The 22,760-nt window shown below is 40.9% G+C and overlaps 1 protein-coding gene and 1 non-coding gene across 2 annotated transcripts; one reads left to right on the top strand and one right to left on the bottom strand.

Annotated features, from left to right (window-relative positions):
* The first annotated feature begins 14,959 nt into the window (after positions 1-14,959).
* LOC118481618 lies at positions 14,960-15,042 on the top strand. The gene has a single exon (XR_004865827.1). It is a non-coding gene; the product is annotated as a small nucleolar RNA snoR114 (small nucleolar RNA).
* A 1,864-nt stretch (positions 15,043-16,906) lies between these two features.
* Positions 16,907-17,509, bottom strand: LOC110870566 (zinc finger protein GIS2-like). Its single transcript, XM_022119749.1, has one exon. It carries the CDS (start codon positions 17,507-17,509, stop codon positions 16,907-16,909), a length of 603 nt encoding a protein of 200 aa, XP_021975441.1.
* Positions 17,510-22,760: the final 5,251 nt, after the last annotated feature.

Genomic DNA, 22,760 nt, shown 5'->3' with positions numbered 1-22,760 from the left:
TCAATCATTAACCATACAAATGGCCCAACTTGCAACCGATGTGAAGGAGCTGAAGCAGCAACAAGGGAAGCTGCCAAGTGATACTCAACCAAACTCCAAGAATCCACGGAGCACATTGATCAGTGGGGTAAATCTAGTTCCTAATAATACTTGTTATGATAATGGTTTGTCTGCTTCGAATGTGATTGCAGGTCTAAATGAAGCGGTTGTGGAAGAAAGTGGAATCGATTTGGGGGAGCCGGTTATCTCCATCAGAGTTGGGAAGTTCAAAATCCACAAGGCATTGCTGGACTATGGAGCAGGAGTGAGCGTGTTACCTGGTAGCTTGTATGACCAGTATGACTTCGGTCCGCTACAAGCGTGTGATAGCATGGCCATGTTCACAGATGCGAGTTTGAAACGACCACGGGGGGTTGTGAAGAATGTGGTCATCCAACTTGGCGATTTTTACTACCCGGTTGATTTTATGGTAGTCGATTATGCACCATCGCTTACATACGAGCAGCCACAGGTAGTTTTGGGTCGCCCATTCCTATATACCACGAATGCCCAAATTGATTGTCGAAGCGGAATGGTCACCATGAGCTATAAGAATCGTAAGTTGTACTTTAATGTGTTTTTAAAAACTATTTCTTACGATCCTGTTAATGATGCTTGTCACACAGTTGCTACTAATGAACATGATTCAAGTGTGACAAAGGACAGGTTAGAGGCGAGTGGATATCGGGTGAAGAAGTCAAGTGTGAGAAGGCCATTTGGCGGAGGAAAACCACATGATGGTGGGTCTGGATGGGGTAATGAAACTGTAGTTAACCCCAACCGAAGTGAAACGGTGACCCTCCCTAAAAAATGGATGGATATGTACGGAGAGACATGCGAGGGAAAACGTGCAGCTGAACCACCCTGAGTACATCAGGTACGGTCTGGCTGAAGACCTAAAACTTAGCGCTCTCGGGAGGCAGCCCGAGGATGTAGAGTATTGTATTTCGTTTTGGTTCGTTTGGTGTGTTGTGTTTTGACAGGTTTCTACGCATTTATCTTCGCGGAGGCAATGATTCAAGTGTGGGGATGTTTTGCAACATCCCCGATGAGACATCATAAAATCCTATATTGAATGCGTATTTTCCGGTCTTGATCGCAGCAGTTACACCGCTACAGACACTCACTTGTTTCTGATCAGGTGCATGTGTTTCGCTATCCTATTTTGGTTTGTTTTTGTTTTTGTTTTTGGTGGTGTTAAAACTTTAGTGTGTTATTGTGACAACTCGAACTTTAGACCCACTTTGTGTAACGATACGTGGTTATGAGAACGTTATTAATTAAATGATTATGTGATTATATTATTATGTGCATTGTGTAATATGTGTATGTATGTATGTTAAGCGAGCCCAAACCGCACAACATGATCCGAACGCACAACACCACTCGACCGCACGAGCCATTTGGGCCACACCTTGTACACGGACCCATAGGGCACCCGAGTTGGGTTCGGCCCACTTGTTTTCTACGCAAACAAACACCCACCTAGGGGTTGTTCTCTCATTTTAGTTACAACACATCCACACACACAAAACCCTAGACGACTTCCTCTCTCTCTCTCGTTTTGCTTGGAACCCGACGGCACACACACCCTTACAACCGAAGATCATTCCTTGTTCGGATCATCCTTGTTCCTTCTCTAATCCGGTTAGTATGTTAAGTGTTTGTTGTTGTTATTTGATGTTGTGTTATAGCTATTAATGTCAAGATGAATCGGCTTATATGTGTTTAGCAAATATAATCGGATTGTTTGATATATGAAACCGAATGATGTTTGTTAACCGGATATAGGTTCATATGAAATAGATGGCATGATTATGAAATCGGAATTATATGATGATGTTATCCACTGTGTTGTTTGATAGATTCCGATTGTTAACTTGTTATTGTTCGAAGTAAATCGAGTTATGATGAAGTGATCGGTTGTATGTTCATGTGAATCGTTAGACTATTGTTTGTGATTATAAACATGATTAGGGTTTATGTGAATATGATGCTAGATATGCTAGTTTGATCGAGTAGAGGCATGATTGGAAACTGATTAGTTGTTAATTGGTTGTAAATGTGGAAACTATTAAAAGCTTGTAACCGATTGCATGACATCCGGAAGTGTTTTATGGATCGCACAAGACCGGGTCGCACAAGCTGGTCCGATCACACAAGCTGATCCAGTCGCACAAGAGACCCTGATCGTACAAGGGGTCTCCAGTCGCACAAGGCATTGCCCAGTCGCACAAGGGGTAATGTCGTTTAACTGTTGGGCCTTGGAAGCCCAGGACACAAACGCACAAGCCCAAACCGCCTGATCGCACAAGACACATGAACCGCACAAGATGGTAATCTGTTTTAATGGTTGGGCCGTAGACTTGGGCTGGGCTAACTCAAATCGCACAACCCGGCCGGATCGCACAACCCAATCCGGACCGTACAAGTCGCATATGTGTATTTGTTTTGGGCCGAGATGTGTTACTTGTTTGTATGATAGTTGGGTCGGTTACTTAGTTAACCACTTATGATGTTGGGCCGGGTACATATGGGCTTATATTCTAGGAAGCACAAGTATGAATATGATATGCTTTTAACTGTTAACGTACCAAACGTGTTGCCATGAACTATACGTGCACGTGACTTGTTAGACTATGTGTAAACATACGCGTATTTCTTGAAGTCAAAACCTGACTTGTGTGGTAACCCTGTTAGGACGTGGTTGACCACTGTTAGTTCAAGAACCCTCTTCTTTGTGTATCTGCCGAGCAACCCGAGGTGAGTTCACACAGCCAAGGCATGGGGTTCCCAGGGTGGGAATGGGATTGGATGATTATTTTGTGCGTACGTAGTTAATGGAACCTAATGATATGGTCCTCAGGGTGAGGATGGTAAATGATAAGATACGGCTAGACTAGTATACCTGCTTGAACTGATCTTCGCACACACGCCAAGGGTTGGCTGCGATATTATGACTGATCTTCGCACACATGCCTTAGGGAGGCTGCGAACTATACATACTAAACTTCGCACACATGCCAGGGTGGCCAGCGATACAAATATACATAGTCTAGAATACTTGAGAACTTTTCCTAACCTTCGCATACATGCCTAGAGGGCTGCGATACAAACTAATAAGATACATGATTAAACGAACGAACGCAATGCTTACTATACCATTACTATTACTGAACTTACTTTCTGTGAACTCGCTCAACTAGTTGTTGACTCTCTGCTGCATGCCTTGCAGGACCTTAGGTATCATATGGAGCTTGCACAAGGAGGAGCGGGTCGTTGTGGACAAGGAATCGTGAATGCTATTTGAACACTTATGATATTTCACACATTAATACTTATGTTTGGGTTTTCCTTTAATGCTTCCGCTACACTTAATTATGTTGGTTTGATAAACACCTTTCGTATTGATGGATAATTATTACTATTTATTACATGTTCAATATGATTGGTGGCTTGATCCTGGTCAGTCACGCTCCCAAGCGGTGATACTCCGCGTGTGGATTTTGGGGGTGTGACAGATTGGTATCAGAGCCATTGGTTATAGAGAACTCGGTTTTAATATGGGAAAACGTTTTTACTAAAACCAGACTATAACCAGAACAGTGCTCTCAACGATCCACAACGACGCTTCGCTCCACGTGCAAGACTCGACATCCTAGGTAATAAGGTTTATGTTTATTACCTGCATGCTAGAACTATATAGAACTTTGCTCGCATTACGTTTAGATACACATGATACTATTACATGAGAATACCTACGTGCTTACACTTTTCTGTCATCGCCCTACTCGCGAACCACTCTCCCTTACGCTACTTTTACTATGAAGATCATGTCTGGACGAATTAACATGACACAAGCCCAGCTAGAGGCTCTCGTTCAAGCTCAAGTTGCTGCGGCACTTGCAGCTGCTCAAGCAGGTAGTATATCCTGTAGTCATAACTTACACTAGGATCTTTAGATCCTACACGCCTAAACTAGCCCTTGTATTTAAACTTTGCCCTATTCGTACACAATAGGTCAACCAGCGCAGCAGCAAGTTTGCACCTTTAAGAACTTCATGGACTGTCGCCCAAGTACTTTCAGCGGCACAGAGGGGGCAGTGGGACTCCTCCACTGGTTTGAAAAGCTCGAGTCTGTGTTCGAGATGTGTGAATGCCCTGAGGCTCGCAGGGTGAAATACGCCACTGGCACGCTAGAAGGAATAGCACTAACTTGGTGGAACGCCCAAGTTCAGATCTTAGGGTTGGCAGCTGCTAACGCCACACCCTGGAATGACTTCAAGGAACTCATTAAGAGGGAATACTGCACGCGTGATGACATCCACAAGTTGGAGAACGAGCTCTATCACTTGAAAATGACGGGGTCAGAGATTGAAGCCTATACGAAACGGTCAAACGAACTGGCCATTCTGTGTCCAACTATGGTGGACCCTCCAGTGAAGCGCATTGAGTTGTATCTCAAGGGACTTGCGCCAGAGATCCAGAGCCATGTTACATCGGCAAACCTCGACAACATCCAAGACATCCAGCGTCTTGCCCATCGACTCACAGATCAGGCAGTAGAACAGAACAAGTTGCCCAAACGCGTCAGTGCAACTACTACTCCAGCTGCTACTTCTGCTACACCCAACGACAACAAACGGAAATGGGATGGGGATTCCAGCAGGGGATCAGTTTCCGTTCAGTCTCAAGCACAGCAGCGCAGAACGAATGACTACCAGAATTCGAGTCAGCAATCATCTGGTAGTCAGGGGCAGGGTGGATACCGGGGAGTTCACCCACTATGCAACAAGTGTAACAGGCACCACAGTGGAAGATGCCGCAAGGAACGTTGTCAGAGATGTCTCAAGCTAGGGCACGAAGCCAAAGATTGCAGGAGCTCACGACCTGCGAATCAGAATCAGCAACTTCCGCCACCAGCTCCTCAAAACCCACAGCAGCAGCAGCCACAGCGTGGAAATCGGGGGTGTTTCCAGTGTGGGGCAGAAGGTCATTACAAACGAGATTGTCCTCAGTTGAACAAAAACCAGAACCGCAACAACAATAACCAGGGCAACGGGCACAACAACGGTGGGAACAACAACAACAATGGCAACGAAGCTAGGGGACGCGCTTTTGTGCTAGGTCGAGGTGACGCAATGAACGATCCCAACGTAGTTATGGGTAAGTTTCTCCTCGACGATATTTATGTTACTGTTTTATTTGATTTGGGTGCGGATACAAGTTATATTTATGTGAAAGCTAGTAAATTGTTAAAACGTACATCAACACCTCTAAACACCAAACACGTCGTAGAACTAGCTAATGGTAAGAGTTTAGAAGCCACTCAGATAGTCAAGGGTTGTAGTATTGTCTTAGCCGGTCAAGTTTTCTCCATCGACCTCATTCCCATAGTCTTGGGAAGCTTCGACATCGTCATAGGGATGGATTGGTTGTCCCAACATCAGGCAGAGATCTTATGCAGTGAGAAGATCATTCGTATTCCACGTTCTGGTCAAGAACCTCTCGAAGTTCAAGGAGACAAGAGTGGTGCAGTGGTAGGCATCATCTCTTTCTTGAAGGCTCAGAAGTGTCTGCGGAAGGGTCACACCGCAATCTTGGCACTCGTTTCGGATGCATCAGTGAGGGAAAAGAAATTGGAAGATATTCCAATTGTTCGCGTCTATCCTCAGGTGTTTCCTGAAGATTTACCTGGATTACCGCCTCACCGTCAGGTCGAATTTCAAATCGAGCTCGCTCCAGGAGCAGCACCCATAGCTCGCGCACCATATCGTCTAGCTCCATCAGAATTGGAAGAACTGTCAAAGCAGCTACAAGAGCTCTTAGAAAAGGGCTTCATTCGTCCAAGCTCTTCGCCTTGGGGAGCTCCAGTGTTATTTGTGAAAAAGAAAGACGGTACGTTCAGAATGTGCATTGACTACCGTGAACTAAACAAGGTGACGGTGAAGAACCGTTATCCTCTTCCACGCATAGACGACTTATTCGACCAGTTGCAGGGGTCGTGTTACTATTCGAAGATAGACTTGAGATCTGGCTATCATCAGCTGAGAGTCCGGGATGAGGACGTCTCCAAAACAGCATTCAGAACTCGTTACGGCCACTACGAGTTTCTTGTCATGCCGTTCGGGTTAACGAACGCGCCTGCTGTATTTATGGATCTTATGAACAGGGTGTGCAAACCCTATCTTGACAAGTTCGTCATTGTCTTCATCGACGACATTCTGATCTACTCCAAGAGTCAGGAGGAGTACGAGCAGCATCTACGTCTTATTTTGGAACTCCTACGGAAGGAACAGCTGTACGCTAAGTTTTCGAAATGCGACTTCTGGCTTCGTGAAGTCCACTTTCTAGGCCACGTAGTGAACAAGGATGGGATCCATGTTGATCCATCCAAGGTAGACTCGATCAGAAACTGGCCTGCACCACGTACACCAACGGAAATACGCCAATTCTTGGGTTTGGCGGGTTACTACAGACGGTTTATTAAAGACTTTTCAAGGATTGCTCAGCCGCTTACGCTACTGACGCAGAAGGGTGTCACCTATCGTTGGGGAGAACCCCAGGAGACTGCTTTTCAGCACCTAAAGGATAGACTTTGCAGTGCACCTATCCTCTCTTTGCCAGAGGGCATAGATGACTTCGTGGTTTATTGTGATGCATCCATTCGGGGACTTGGATGTGTGTTAATGCAGCGCGACAAGGTCATTGCTTACGCGTCGCGCCAACTTAAGATTCACGAGCGGAACTACACGACGCACGACTTAGAGCTGGGAGCTGTTGTTTTCGCGCTTAAGATATGGCGACACTACCTGTACGGTACCAAGTGCACGATTTACACCGATCACAGGAGTCTCGAGCATATTCTTAAGCAAAAGGACTTGAACATGCGTCAACGACGATGGGTTGAATTACTGAACGATTACGAATGCGCTATTAAGTACCATCCAGGCAAAGCCAATGTCGTGGCCGATGCCCTCAGTCGGAAAGACACCTTACCTCGGCGCGTGCGAGCGCTACAGCTTACGATTCAGTCTAGCCTTCCAGCACAGATACGAACTGCTCAGATCGAAGCACTAAAACCCGAAAACGTCAAGGCTGAAGCCCTACGCGGCTCACGACAGCGATTGGAACAGAAGGCAGACGGCGCCTACTATGTAACGGGGCGTATTTGGGTCCCACTTTATGGCGGTCTACGCGAACTTGTAATGGATGAAGCTCACAAGTCCCGCTACTCAGTACATCCAGGGTCGGATAAGATGTACCACGACATCAGAACTACTTATTGGTGGCCAAGCATGAAGGCCCACATCGCTACGTACGTTGGAAAATGCTTGACCTGTGCGAGAGTCAAGGTCGAATACCAGAAACCAGCGGGCCTACTTCAGCAACCCACGATACCTAAATGGAAATGGGAAGAAATTTCCATGGATTTCGTTACAGGCCTACCTAGATCCCAGCGGGGGAATGATACCATATGGGTGATCGTGGATCGACTCACCAAGTCTGCTCACTTCTTGGCAATCAAAGAAACGGACAAGTTTTCCACACTTGCAGACGTATACTTGAAGGAAGTAGTCTCAAGGCACGGGGTGCCCACCTCCATCATTTCGGATCGCGATGCACGATTCACGTCAGAGCTATGGCAAGCGATGCACAAATCTTTCGGCTCACGTTTAGACATGAGCACAGCGTATCATCCTCAGACGGATGGGCAGTCTGAGCGGACGATCCAAACTCTTGAAGACATGCTTAGGGCATGCGTTATTGATTTCGGCAACGGCTGGGAAAAGCATCTCCCTTTGGTGGAGTTCTCATACAATAACAGTTATCACACCAGCATACAAGCCGCTCCATTCGAGGCATTGTACGGGCGTAAATGTCGGTCACCTCTCTGTTGGGCAGAGGTGGGGGATAGTCAGATTACGGGTCCAGAGATTGTAGTGGACGCCACGGAAAAGATAGCACAGATACGACAACGCATGGCGGCAGCACGCGACCGTCAGAAAGCCTACGCGGATAAGCGTAGAAAGCCATTGGAATTTCAGGTCGGGGACCGGGTTTTACTCAAAGTTTCACCCTGGAAGGGTGTAGTTCGTTTTGGCAAACGGGGCAAACTAAATCCGCGGTACGTCGGACCATTCGAGATCATTGAGAAAATAGGCAAGGTGGCCTACAAGCTAAACCTACCAGCTGAACTTGGTGCAGTTCACAACGTCTTTCACGTGTCGAATCTGAAGAAGTGCCTGTCAGATGAGACCCTTATCATTCCTTTCAAAGAACTCACTATCGACGAGCAGTTGCAGTTCGTCGAAGAGCCAGTTGAAATCACGGACCGGGATATGAAGGTCCTCAAAAACAAGAGAATCCCTCTTGTTCGAGTACGTTGGAACTCCAAACGTGGCCCAGAGTACACCTGGGAACGCGAAGACAGGATGACAGAAAAGTACCCCCAGTTATTCGGAACCAATGCAACCACCACTGAGGCTGAAGCTACTACTTCGGAATTTCGGGACGAAATTCCAGATTAACGGGGGGAGGATGTGACACCCCAGGAAAACCAGTGAACGATTGAACTTACCTAGCTTCCTCAGTGAGTGCATACCAAATTTCGGGACGAAATTTCTTTTTAGTTGGGGATAATGTGACAACTCTAACTTTAGACCCACTTTGTGTAACGATACGTGGTTATGAGAACGTTATTAATTAAATGATTATGTGATTATATTATTATGTGCATTGTGTAATATGTGTATGTATGTATGTTAAGCGAGCCCAAACCGCACAACATGATCCGAACGCACAACACCACTCGACCGCACAAGCCATTTGGGCCACACCTTGTACGCGGACCCATAGGGCACCCGAGTTGGGTTCGGCCCACTTGTTTTCTACGCAAACAAACACCCACCTAGGGGTTGTTCTCTCATTTTAGTTACAACACATCCACACACACAAAACCCTAGACGACTTCCTCTCTCTCTCTCGTTTTGCTTGGAACCCGACGGCACACACACCCTTACAACCGAAGATCATTCCTTGTTCGGATCATCCTTGTTCCTTCTCTAATCCGGTTAGTATGTTGAGTGTTTGTTGTTGTTATTTGATGTTGTGTTATAGCTATTAATGTCAAGATGAATCGGCTTATATGTGTTTAGCAAATATAATCGGATTGTTTGATATATGAAACCGAATGATGTTTGTTAACCGGATATAGGTTCATACGAAATAGATGGCATGATTATGAAATCGGAATTATATGATGATGTTATCCGCTGTGTTGTTTGATAGATTCCGATTGTTAACTTGTTATTGTTCGAAGTAAATCGAGTTATGATGAAGTGATCGGTTGTATGTTCATGTGAATCATTAGACTATTGTTTGTGATTATAAACATGATTAGGGTTTATGTGAATATGATGCTAGATATGCTAGTTTGATCGAGTAGAGGCATGATTGGAAACTGATTAGTTGTTAATTGTATGTAAATGTGGAAACTATTAAAAGCTTGTAACCGATTGCATGACATCCGGAAGTTTGTTACGGATCGCACAAGACCGGGTCGCACAAGCTGGTCCGATCACACAAGCTGATCCAGTCGCACAAGAGACCCTGATCGTACAAGGGGTCTCCAGTCGCACAAGGCATTGCCCAGTCGCACAAGGGGTAATGTCGTTTAACTGTTGGGCCTTGGAAGCCCAGGACACAAATGCACAAGCCCAAACCGCCTGATCGCACAAGACACATGAACCGCACAAGATGGTAATCTGTTTTAATGGTTGGGCCGTAGACTTGGGCTGGGCTAACTCAATTCGCACAACCCGGCCGGATCGCACAACCCAATCCGGACCGTACAAGTCGCATATGTGTATTTATTTTGGGCCGAGATGTGTTACTTGTTTGTATGATAGTTGGGCCGGTTACTTAGTTAACCACTTATGATGTTGGGCCGGGTACATATGGGCTTATATTCTAGGAAGCACAAGTATGAATATGATATGCTTTTAACTGTTAACGTACCAAACGTGTTGCCATGAACTATACGTGCACGTGACTTGTTAGACTATGTGTAAACATACGCGTATTTCTTGAAGTCAAAACCTGACTTGTGTGGTAACCCTGTTAGGACGTGGTTGACCACTGTTAGTTCAAGAACCCTCTTCTTTGTGTATCTGTCGAGCAACCCGAGGTGAGTTCACACAGCCAAGGCATGGGGTTCCCAGGGTGGGAATGGGATTGGATGATTATTTTGTGCGTACGTAGTTAATGGAACCTAATGATATGGTCCTCAGGGTGAGGATGGTAAATGATAAGATACGGCTAGACTAGTATACCTACTTGAACTGATCTTCGCACACACGCCAAGGGTTGGCTGCGATATTATGACTGATCTTCGCACACATGCCTTAGGGAGGCTGCGAACTATACATACTAAACTTCGCACACATGCCAGGGTGGCCAGCGATACAAATATACATAGTCTAGAATACTTGAGAACTTTTCCTAACCTTCGCATACATGCCTAGAGGGCTGCGATACGAACTAATAAGATACATGATTAAACGAACGAACGCAATGCTTACTATACCATTACTATTACTGAACTTACTTTCTGTGAACTCGCTCAACTAGTTGTTGACTCTCTGCTGCATGCCTTGCAGGACCTTAGGTATCATATGGAGCTTGCACAAGGAGGAGCGGGTCGTTGTGGACAAGGAATCGTGAATGCTATTTGAACACTTATGATATTTCACACATTAATACTTATGTTTGGGTTTTCCTTTAATGCTTCCGCTACACTTAATTATGTTGGTTTGATAAACACCTTTCGTATTGATGGATAATTATTACTATTTATTACATGTTCAATATGATTGGTGGCTTGATCCTGGTCAGTCACGCTCCCAAGCGGTGATACTCCGCGTGTGGATTTTGGGGGTGTGACAGTTATGGGAGTGTGTTTAGTTATTTGTTTTTAGAGTTAGCCGTTTGGTTTTTTTTCCCGGGCTTATATTTTAAAAGCACCATACATTGGGGACAATGTATCCCAAGTGTGGGGATGGGGGAGCCCGGGAAGGGATTGTGGATAAAGCTTGAAGAGATTGAGATGTGGTTGAAATCGATGAAAATTGGTAAAAATTGAAAATTTTTAAAATTTTCAAATTTTTCATCGCCTTGAACAAGCTAATTGGATACGAAAACCTAAAGTTTTAATCACTAATAGGCTTCTTACCGGTAGTAAGCTAGATTAGTCCCTTGTCATGGTTGTCCCTTTAAGTTTCATGAGAGTAGGTTTGACAAGTGTTTTTTAGGAAATGAGTTGAAAAGAGATGTCTACTAGGGGTAACATGTTTTAATTTCATATGCTACATGTCGTCAACCTTTTTACCTTTTCTTGGTGAGATCTTGAGCCTGTAGATGGATAGGATACATTATATTATGAATTCATTTGTTGAGTGCAGGCTATGTGTTATTCTGTGTTAGAACTTGTATGATTCGATGCATGCTGAGACTGTGGATTTGACATGTGCACATAGATGATAAAGGCATTAGGATTTCCCGTTACACCGTTTGTGTTTGTGTTTCGTTTGTGTTATTCACCAAATTTCCCTTAGTAGCCCTGTTGAGCCTAATTACCTTTCGTTTGTTTACCCACTGTGATAACCCAACCGTGATAATATTGCTATGAAAAAAAAAGAAAAAGAAAAAAAAATGAAGAAAAAGGAAAATAGAAAAATATGTGGGAAATGAAAAAGAAAAAAAAACAAAAATAGAAATATTGTGAATGTCGTTTATGTTCTTGGGTAGAAACCAACCCAATAGTATAAGCTGTGTTTGAATAAAGTTTCACGGTTTGGTTGTTGTTTGTGAGCCAATTAGAAAAGAAAAAGAACCCAAAAATATTTCCTACCTTTACCCTAAGCCCAAAACCCAAAGTCCTTTTGATATGTGCCATGTTAGATGATACAGTGGAGGTGTGATTGTCATACAAGCCTATGATTATAGGATTTCATGTTTGCTTATTGAGTGTTTATATACTAGCACATTACACGCTAGTCCAGATATTAACCCGAGAGGAGAGTACATTGTGAAGGGTGTGTAGCATGTGTTTAATTTTAAACATGTTAGTTTTAGATAGACAAGTCTTAAGTTTTGAAATTGCATCATTTACTTGTCAGACTGTCAATCTCGATTGTGTCAGTCTATGGGATGGGTATGACTTGGGACTGAACAGGTTGAACCGGTTAGGGAGTTTAGAGGTATTGTTACTGTGGTGACTACTTCTAGTTGGTTTGCTTGAGGACAAGCAAAGGTAAGTGTGGGGATGTGATGTATGGGTTTAGGAATGTGATTTATATGTGTTTAATGTCTAATCTTATGCATATTTGGTTGTTTATATGTGTGGAATTGGATAACTATGAGAAAATGATGTTTTACAGGTTAAATACGAAGATTGGATGAGTTTTGGGGAATGTTAATGGGTTGAAAATGAAGATATTAGAAGATGGCATGATAGAGGGTTGAATTACGAAGACGTGGGTGAAAACGGTGCGTAAAACGGAGCTAAAACGAAGAAGTTATGAAGAAAACAATTTTGCAAGAATCTGCTGAAACTGTAAGCTACGGTTGGGTGCTGATGTTAGTCAGAATTCTGAAACTGTAAGCTACGGTTCCCAAACCGTAGCCTACGGTTGGGGTTACGAAGAAAAGACGCAAATAAGGTTATATGGTATATATTAGGGTTTGTGATATTGGTATTCATCATCTCATCTTCCAAATCGACCAAGGGCACTCCAAGATTCAATTTTCAAGGCTTCTTTCACCCAATTCCATCAAGATTCTTCATCCGATCATCGAATCAACCATGATTTCTTCATCAATTCAAGCTTTTGAAGATTCTTCGTGCGAGATGAGCGGCTAAACTTTTTGTGGTTGCCTCCGGATGGAGGGTTTTTGTAAGTTAATGAATATTATGTGTTGATACAATCGTATAACTCGGTGATCTAAGCATTCGATGCTTTTCACTATTGATTTGATTTCTTGATTGTAACCAATTGCATTTATTTAAACCTTAATTTCTAAGCATTCAGTTCCCGAGAGTTCTAGTAATTGGGATATATTTGACATGGGGTTAGGGTTTGTAAATTGTAATTGATAATCATTCGATAACCTCCCGTTATGTATTGACCGGAGTACTTAGTCGTTGATTATCACAATTAGTTAATCAAAATTAACACTTATGTCTATGTAGGTGTCGCGATTAAACACATAGTTGAAGTTAACTGCAAAACCTGAAATCTGGAGGAACCATCTTTTCTCTTATTGATTTACATCACACTTTTTACTCGTTAATTTAGTTATTTCTCACAATCAAACAAACTGATGTTCCAATTCTGTAGTAGTTAATTGAAACTTTTCATTACGACACTTTCCACAGTCCTCCCTTGGTTCGATACCCTGCTTATTCTATACTAATAGTTTAAATAGGTTTTTGCATGTCCATAACGACAGACATCAGGCAGACGCCGGGAGCGTGCTTGCTGCCAAAGCGGACAATATCATGGTGCATGGTTAGTATGCCATAGTCTTTGGATTCCTATGGTTTTATTACCTTGACAACCTCCGTTTGACATTTGAGTTTGAAGAACCATTTAACATGAGTTAGGAGGAACTGAGATGAGCATGCAAATCACAATATTATTGTGGGTGCACACATAATAATAATGTGGGGTGCATGCGAGTCACAGCGAGGCTTAACAAGTGAAAAGGGGTTCCGTTCTGTTATTTGATCAATGTGAAACACAACAGTCTATAAGAGTCATAGCAGTGATCGTCTCTTACTTGAACGTGATCTTTTCACTCCACTCTGAACCCTTACGAATCTCGATGCTATCGAGTGTTACCGGAACACCCATCTGAACGCCTAGCGAACAGTGTAGAATGTTTGGTGCTTGTATGAACATCCCTGAGTTGGATCGAATGATTGGATGATACCTTTTCACTCGTTTTCATTGGTTGGAACTCAATGTACCGACGTCTTAGACCCCGGAGTGCGACCACTTCTGCAACACTCTCGCAACATACCGTGTATTACTCAATCGACTTGCTAGATCGATGGACAAGAGGATGAGTGTAGTACTTTACCGGTTCAAGTATTTGGACAACCCTGATTTCCGGCAACGAATACCAGCGAATTGACTACAATCGAATCCTTAACTCTAGTCAGCGACTTATGGGAGTCGACTCTTACGAATCAATCAGGACACGGAATACTGGCAACTTACAGATGATTATGGATTTGTATGATCTTATTCGTTGTTTCCAAGGCAACTTTCAGATCCTGATAATTGGACTTACTAATCTTCTGTCTAACAATAAATGTTTAACATTCCATCTATGCAAGGTCTCCAATGAAGCAACCTTGATACTTATATAACAACTATTTTAAAAAGCTTATTTTAAGGTGAGATGGTTATTCCAACCATTGCTTAAAACTAATTTTAAGGAATAGTTAATCCTTACAGCTAGTCGAACAATTCAACGATCCTCGGCAGCTGATGGCGATTCTTAATTGTTGTCTAATTAGGGTTGCGGTAATCATTGCATAAGCAAAATGAACTGTCTTTCTTTATTAACAATACCGAATTCTCAGAATATTGAGTTAGGCTTTTTTGAACCTATATCTTAAAACATACTTAACCAGGGATTCGATTATTCCATAATCAACATGGAGTTTTTTTTACAATACTGCAGCCCTAAGCGGGATGTTAATCTTAACTCTACTTGCCTCTCAGGAGGTAAACAGGGTAATCTTTGGAGAACATAACCAAGGTACAAGGAGGTTACAGAGATTTTCCAAATCTCATGCTCCAGTTCATCTATCATATTCTGTGTCAGATAAGTGACACATTTATGTTTCGAGCTGTGATGACAAGCCTCTCATGATGGTTGGGTCTATCATAACAACTTCTTATTGAAGAAATAACAGGCCTTTCTGAGCTCTTAGTTCCATTCTAGATATCTTCTTTGAATACCATTAGCTGACTTTAGTACCATATGACCATCGGAATATCTTTGTGGTCCCATGCATTAAACCTCCATACTGATCAGACATGGAAGCAATCTATGGAACATATTAAGATACACAAATCCTCACATGGCGCTTTTATCATACCGTCTGGTATTCGCAATCGATAGAGATTAGAGAGATATCAACTATATATGCTGACGCACTTCCTCTAGAGAGGGGATACTTCTAGAATTCTACGATCGGAGGTTTCTGACAGGAACAGAAGAAATGGTTCTTATGATTTTCCCTGTAAGTTTTACCTTACACTTAATATTTGGGGTTCTTACGGGAGAATTTCTAAAAGTTTGCTAAACTTATGGTCTTATGAGAGACTTAGCAGCACCTGAAACCAAACTTAACTCCTAGCAATAAAATCACTATAAGGGATTTATCTGGGTCATTATTAATGTGATCTGCCTCTAATCATTCATATGGAGGGTTAAACGCCTCCGTTCTTAATCCTTTTAAACTTAGCTGCAAAATCTTTGACAAATTTAGGGTAGTCTCAGCTTTGACTGGTTATTTCTTAATCTATAAAACGTGAGTAGCTGAGGTAGATCCATAACGGATTTATAATAAGCAGCTTTTGAGACCTTAGCATACCCTCTTATTGCCGATGCTAACCACCAATAATTATTTGCATTAAGCTTAGATTTTGGGTAAATTGAATAGGGCACTATCTCAGCCAATGAATTAAAATTCGTAACATACAGTTGATAGTCTAGAACTTTTTTGGTGAGAGTCAGAAAATTCTTATTCCGTCTTCTTCCATTTCATGAAGCGGATAATAGGTTTTTCTAATAAGGTCCTTAAAACTTGGACCATTCCATATTGTATAAGAGGATCTTTCTTGTGGACTTCATTAATGTCCTCACTAATTAAGGATATTACCATTGAATGACTGTGATGCATACCTCACCGCGTCCTTTCCAGCATAACCGCTGATACACCTAATGGTTTCTACTTCATCCAACAATTTCCTGCAATCCATGGCCCCTTTTTACTATTGAAGTCTCTTGACTTCCAAGAGATTAAGTACTTTTAATTACATCCTAAAAGGAACGAGGCTCCTTGCCATATATGATTTTGTTTAGTTATTCTTCGCATATGAAGTATGAATAAAGCTCTTCTCATGAGCAGCGACTTGTGTTTAGAGCAAGCAACATTTGGCTTCTTGAACCTTTTCATGACTTTTCTCATAGCCTTTCTGACAGCTGCGTTAATTACAGTTTTGAAGATTAATTCCGTTAACATTGAGGTTCACATTTGATGCACCATTAACATTTGTCGCATCTCTAACATTGTGACTGTTGTTTGTCTCTTCTGAGCTTTCCATACTCGAAGCTTTGGTATTAAATACCAAATTCAACAAGTGCTTAGGCAATCCGTACCATGTGTCTCCTTGAGTTGTCAAAGGCTCACCATAAGGAGTCTTGGTAACTACTTGCTTCTTATCACATACCATATGGGCTTAGTTATAAGACGACCAATCCATTCCTATCACTATATCGAGTCCCTCTACTTTAACGGAAACAAGGACAACGGAAAAGAATGATTCCTAATGGATATAAAACATCCATCTAATATTGCTGAAGTAGTCTCTGAGGTACCATCGGCCAATTCTACTTCATACTTAACGCTTAGAGTTTTAACAGGAAGATTTAATAATTTACAAAATCTATTGTCTATGAAAGACTTATCTGCACCCGAATCAAATAATACTCTAGCATAAACGTCATTGATAAGGAAAGTACCTGTTGTGACATTGTCATCCTGAACGGCCTCTTGAGCATTCATTTAAGAGACTCCAGCTTTGGTCTTCTTAGCCTCTCCAGGCTTCTTAGTTTTATTTGGGCAATTAGTTTTGATGTGCCCTAGTTCATTACAACCATAGCAGGTTGCGTCCTTTATGTCTTGGCACTCCAAAGTTTTGTGCCCTTCTTTATTACAGATTCCACAAGGCTTAGCTTGTGACTCTAAAGTGCATTTCCCTTTAGTCGCCTTCTTTAGGCAGCGAGTCTTTATGTGCCCCTTCTCGTCACAACCATAGCATGTGGCGTCCTTCAAGTCCTTGCATTCATGATTCTTGTGATCCATCTCCTTACAGATGCCACATCCCCTGGTCTGTTCATGGAAACATTTTCCGATGTGCTGCTTCCCGTGGGTTTTACATTTGGATTTTGCCTCATTTGGCTTGGACTGGTTTGAACCGGCCTTACCCTTTTTGTAACCCTTATTTGGGGTATTATCGCACTTTCGCATATGATTCTTTAACACACGGTCCACGGCTTTGTTTACGGCTGTATCTAACATAGCCTGTAACTCGGTGCTCGTTAAGTTCAATCTTGCGTTATTATTTTCATCAAATGGGTGACTGTGAGCTTCATCTGAATCAGTCATGGTGAAGCTTTGAAGGCTACAGACCAAGTAGTAATAATTTGTTTAATTATATATCGAATCATCGAGTTTGATGATTAAATAGCCATGGTGCAAATAAACCATATAGGCCAATAGATAGTATTAAATTTATTTGATTATGTTTTGCCTAGGTTTTTAAATAAACCATCTTTGGCGTTTAAACGGAATATAATCTTTCCTATTTATTAGACAGGGGACATAAGTCACGACTGTCAATGTCATACCGACAATTTATATAGCACAAGGGCTTGTTCCAAAGGACTTTCTGATGGCACAGAGGCCTTGTCACTAGGGAAATTTTAAAACATAATCAATGATCCTTTGGATCGGAAAATTTCATAGCTCAATGTCTTGACAAGAAGTTATGAAATAAAACTATCTTTTTCATGTATACATCTTTGCCCGTAGGCATACATCCAAATGGATGTTTTGATATATACATCATGTTCGACGTTTATTAGCCATGACTCATATTGATCATTTAGGCTAAATAAGGGGGTTTGGAAATTCCCCATATAAAGATGACAAGTGTGATTTTATCGCATCATTGTTGTCAGGAGTGTTAACATGTTTTCAGATGTTAACAAGGATCTGAATCTCTTTTAAACAGGTTTTACCATCATAGCTAGGTCTTTAATGACATTCAAGCTAGGTTATACCCTTTAAGATTCTTTTGAATTTTTCAGCTGATAGATAAAATTCGAGTATAAATGGAACGATTGATTGATAGAGGACGATATGAATACCTATGTAATAAAAATTTTCCATAAATCATCAGGAAACTTATATTAATGCCTTAATCAGGACTTTTATAATTTATTTGTCCATACGAGGACTTTAAAGCAACTTTAGTCCATGCAAGGACTAAAAAGAAAGTATAAGTCCGTAAAGGGACTATAAGATAGGTCCGTATTGGGACTTTTATGATATAACATGTCCATGAAAGGATGTTAATAAACAGTTGCCCTTGTAGGGACTTTATGTCAAAAGACACGTCCTCATTGGGACTTACTAGAGAAATAATATGTCCTTAAACAGACTTATAATAAAATATCATGCCCACGAGGGATCTTATTGTAATAAATGTCCATAAAAGGGACTAAAATAGCAAATGCCCTTACAGGGTCTTAAGTTGAAAGATGTGTCCACACAGGGACTATATAGAAGAGACGGGTCCTTATAGGGACTTAAAGGATAATGAATATTATAAAAAAGATTCTCTAATGCCTTCCTTGCTCCATTTTGATTTTCTCTTCTTTGTTTACCGTACATGGTAGGGATATTGGAGACATTAGTAAAAAGAACATTTCAAATCAGGATTTCTTGCAGAAGCAGAAATAGAATCCATGGATTTAATGGTTAATGAAATGACATGGATCATGATTAGGTTTTGACTGGTATAGTCCAAGTCTGGAATTTCAAAATCTTGGAGATAGGAATATAGGGATTAATAGCATCCACTTGTATCATCTTCAATATGGGAGTCTCAGGGAACTCCTGGTATGGACTTCACTGTTACAGACTTTGAGATTTGAGCCTCAGGGACCTCTGGTATGGACTCTGTAGTCTGATTAAAATTTCAATTGGTTTTTGGGAATAGGTCCATATGGGTCTTCCCTTCAACCGGTCGCACGCTTATCCTAGCCGTGGTATGAAGCTTGGCATCTCTTGGCTTCGGACGTGGAGAATTTTCCATCAACGGCTTCTTTGCCTGGCGACTTATTCAAAATACATAAAACTGAAAACAATGTGTATATATAACAGGGATGAGATCATTCCTAGTTCAAGTCTAGACTCGGAAGTTCAAGGAATGTGCTACTGTGTCATTGAGATTAAACACAAAAGGCTAGTGTTCAATTCACTCAATGTTGGCTCTGATACCAACCTGTCACACCCCAATATTTCCACGTATTACCGGTGGGCCCGGTGGGGGTATCGTGACGTAGTTGATATCGTCATAGTCAAACAACACAATTTAACGCACAGCGGAAGCAAAAGATATAAACATTACAAACCGAGTGAAAAGTATTATCAAAGTATTACAAACGGAATGTAAAGGATCCATAGGCGGATCAACTAAAAGATAATTATTCAACAGACTTTAACTTCTAAGCTTACAAGACTCTTTATTGATGCTAGGAGTAGCCAGCCTATTCCGTTTAGTACCTGCACTTAGCCTTTTTTTGGAAAATACGTCAGTTTACACTGGTAAATACAATTAACTGACTCATTTTGAAAATGTTTAAGAAAATTTATTTGGATGCACATGGAACGAAACATCTTTTATAAGTTGGGATAATTATTTATATATAAACTTGTAAAAGAATTACATGTTCGTTATACGTTCAGCAGCCCGGGTTGACACCGGGTTAAAGATTAATAGACACACCACATGATATAGTCCCGCGGCGAGTTATTCTCGAAACCGGCGGTTATACCTTTTTATTTATATATGCACTGGCGGGTGTATGCCTACACCCCGTGCTTAGGTCGTGGCCATTTCTATGAATGATGCCAAGGATATCCGGGACATGGTCATTAACCCCCCAAAGGCTTTAAGCAAAAAAAACAATTTAAACGGGTCATCTCAAAGAATTAACCTTATTATGATTAACAATTCAATGCCCGACCAAGCGGTATTTTATATACCGTACCCCAAGCCCGTATAAGGGAAAATAAGTTAAAAGTATTTACATGAGCAAATTATTCAATTTATCTCAACCGTATTCAATCAGCAAATGCAGATAGCTTTTACTGGGCTCCTAAAACGAAGGTTTTTAATAACCTATTAGATTCCTAACGGGTCTTTAATTAAGCCTAAACTTAGACCAGTTAGTTTTAAAGGAAGATATACGGTCCAAAACGCACGATTAAGCGAAGACCGGATTGGAATGTGGTTTAGACCCGACAAGTTTGTATACTTGTATAATATGGGTAAACTAAACACATTCTGGATTTTGAGATAAAAATGATAAGGTTTGACCCGTTTCTGCTAATTTATGCAAACTAGTTACATAAACTGCACCGAACGCGAAAAGTGCGTAACGGGTAACCAAATGAGTCATGAACAGGTTTCCTAAGTTAATATGCCTTAAACATGTTGTGATATCAGTAGGATACCTTCCATTATGCCCAAAACGAATTTAAACTCAAACTATGCCCAAGGGCATTTTGGTCATTTTAAAGCTGATAAAAGAGATTAATTATAAATATGAGATTCAGGTCTGATATATTCAGTAAAATATTTAATTTAATAAGTTATATCAGTATGGTATTGCACATATGTGAAATTTATCATTTATAACCAAAGTATGCACCAAAGGGGCATTTTGGTAATTTCACACAGGCTTTAAAAGTTCAAAATTAGAATTCTGAGTTCAAAACTTTTGCTTATTGTTTAATTATAAAAAGTTACTTAAAAACCAGTAGGTATTAAGTCTTATATGTTAAAAATGGTTTTAACTCATACTATGCGCTTAAAACGCGTAAAAAGGCGGTTTTAAGCGATTTCCGGGTTTTATAAGAAAAGCTGATATTTTTATCATTCCAGAAGGCTTAAAATATTTTATTTATCATATAAGATCAGTAGCAAAAGGTTTGGTATCAAAATGATTTGTAAAACTCATTTTATGCAAGAAAAGGGTATAACCGACAATTACCGAATCAAAGCTAGAACCCTATGTTATGCTCAGCCTAAAAATAAATAAAAATCTTCAAAAATCCTAGAATATTATTTTACATTAGTGGGTAAAAAGTTTGGTATAAAAATTTGGGTTTAAATAGGTTATATGCTAATTATGCCGTTTAATTAATAAAAAGCTTCTTAATTACGATATTGAGCATAACTCCTAATCTAGACCTCAAACTGATGTCAAATTTTTAGGACATGTTTATAATTCAGTAACAAAGGTTTTTGTACTCTCACGTTTTCAAAAATCTCGTTTTAAGGTCAAAAGGGCATAATGGTCAACATTTAAGCATATAACGGAAACATGCAAATGAATCGGATAGATTAGGAACCAAGTTGTATAATCTCAGAGAGTTATACTAACCTATAACCTGGTCCTAATGGAACTTTAAGGCATGTCTAAACTAAGTTAAATCGGGTCAGAACTGAAAGTCAAAGCAAAAGTCTACTTTTGCGACTTTCGGTTCCGAACCGAGCCTAAACTCAAAATTGTCGGGTTGAACATGCTTAGACATGTTCTTACATTAATTACCAAGTTATATAAGTGTTAAAACAGGTTTCATAGCTTATACTTTGCTAATTATGATTTTATTTGCACAATAGCTTTCTGTTGACTTTTTATAATTAAGTTTGACCCGACAATTGACCTAGTTAGAGTGGGAAACAGAGGGTGCCCTTTTAAGGGTTTATTACCCACATAATTACCAACTCATAGGTACTTTCAGTTCGAGAATTGACTGGACCATTAGTGATTAATCACTAAGTCAAACCTTAATTACGACGGTTTTGACTTTAGGCCATTAAACTAATAAAACACGAATAAAAGAGGTTAAGGATACTTACAAGGGTCCAATGGACTGAATAGAGGTTCCAAAAATGTCTAGGATCCTCTTTAGAATTGAGAGAAAACAGATTTGAAAAGGAAAGTGCAAATGTTCAAGTGGGTGTTCACTCCTATTTATATTATTTTGAAAGGAACAAGATTGTGACAAGTGTTGGAATGGTCCATGAGATCTTAACAGGTGTAAAACCACTTTGCTAAATCAGTTAACAAGCCCATAGTATGATAAAAATGGTTTTTGATTGTGAGAAGAACAAACATCAGCCCAAACCAACTGCCAAAAGGGTTACTGCTGCTGAATTGTGACCTCGCGGCCCGCGTAGGAGGCCCAAGTGGGCTTCGCGGCCCGCCAAGATATGTGCGAAAATGCAAACTTGTGCACTTTTTTACACTTTTAGTCCCTGCTTGACTTAAAAGTTTATTTTTGCGCACCAAACATCTCTAAGCCTATATCTTAGCTATGTAAAGGATATTTAGGGCATGTTTAACTTATGATCATATTCTAGAAGGTTCGATACCCTACGAATAGGTATACTTTTGCAGTTTGACGCAAATAGATCTTTTATCGCACAAAGTAGCGCGAAATGTTGTTTAATGATATCCAAGCCTTCCATGGCCCATAATGGGTATTCCCAAGCATGTGTTTAAATATTACTACGCTCATGTTTGCTTAAATGGTCACCAAAAGGCGTAGATTCAAAAGT

This window comes from Helianthus annuus, chromosome 8, assembly GCF_002127325.2.
Source record: "Helianthus annuus cultivar XRQ/B chromosome 8, HanXRQr2.0-SUNRISE, whole genome shotgun sequence".
Taxonomy (NCBI): Eukaryota; Viridiplantae; Streptophyta; class Magnoliopsida; order Asterales; family Asteraceae; genus Helianthus; species Helianthus annuus.
Note: the sequence above shows the minus strand (reverse complement) of the source record. Positions and strands in the feature narration are given on the sequence as shown.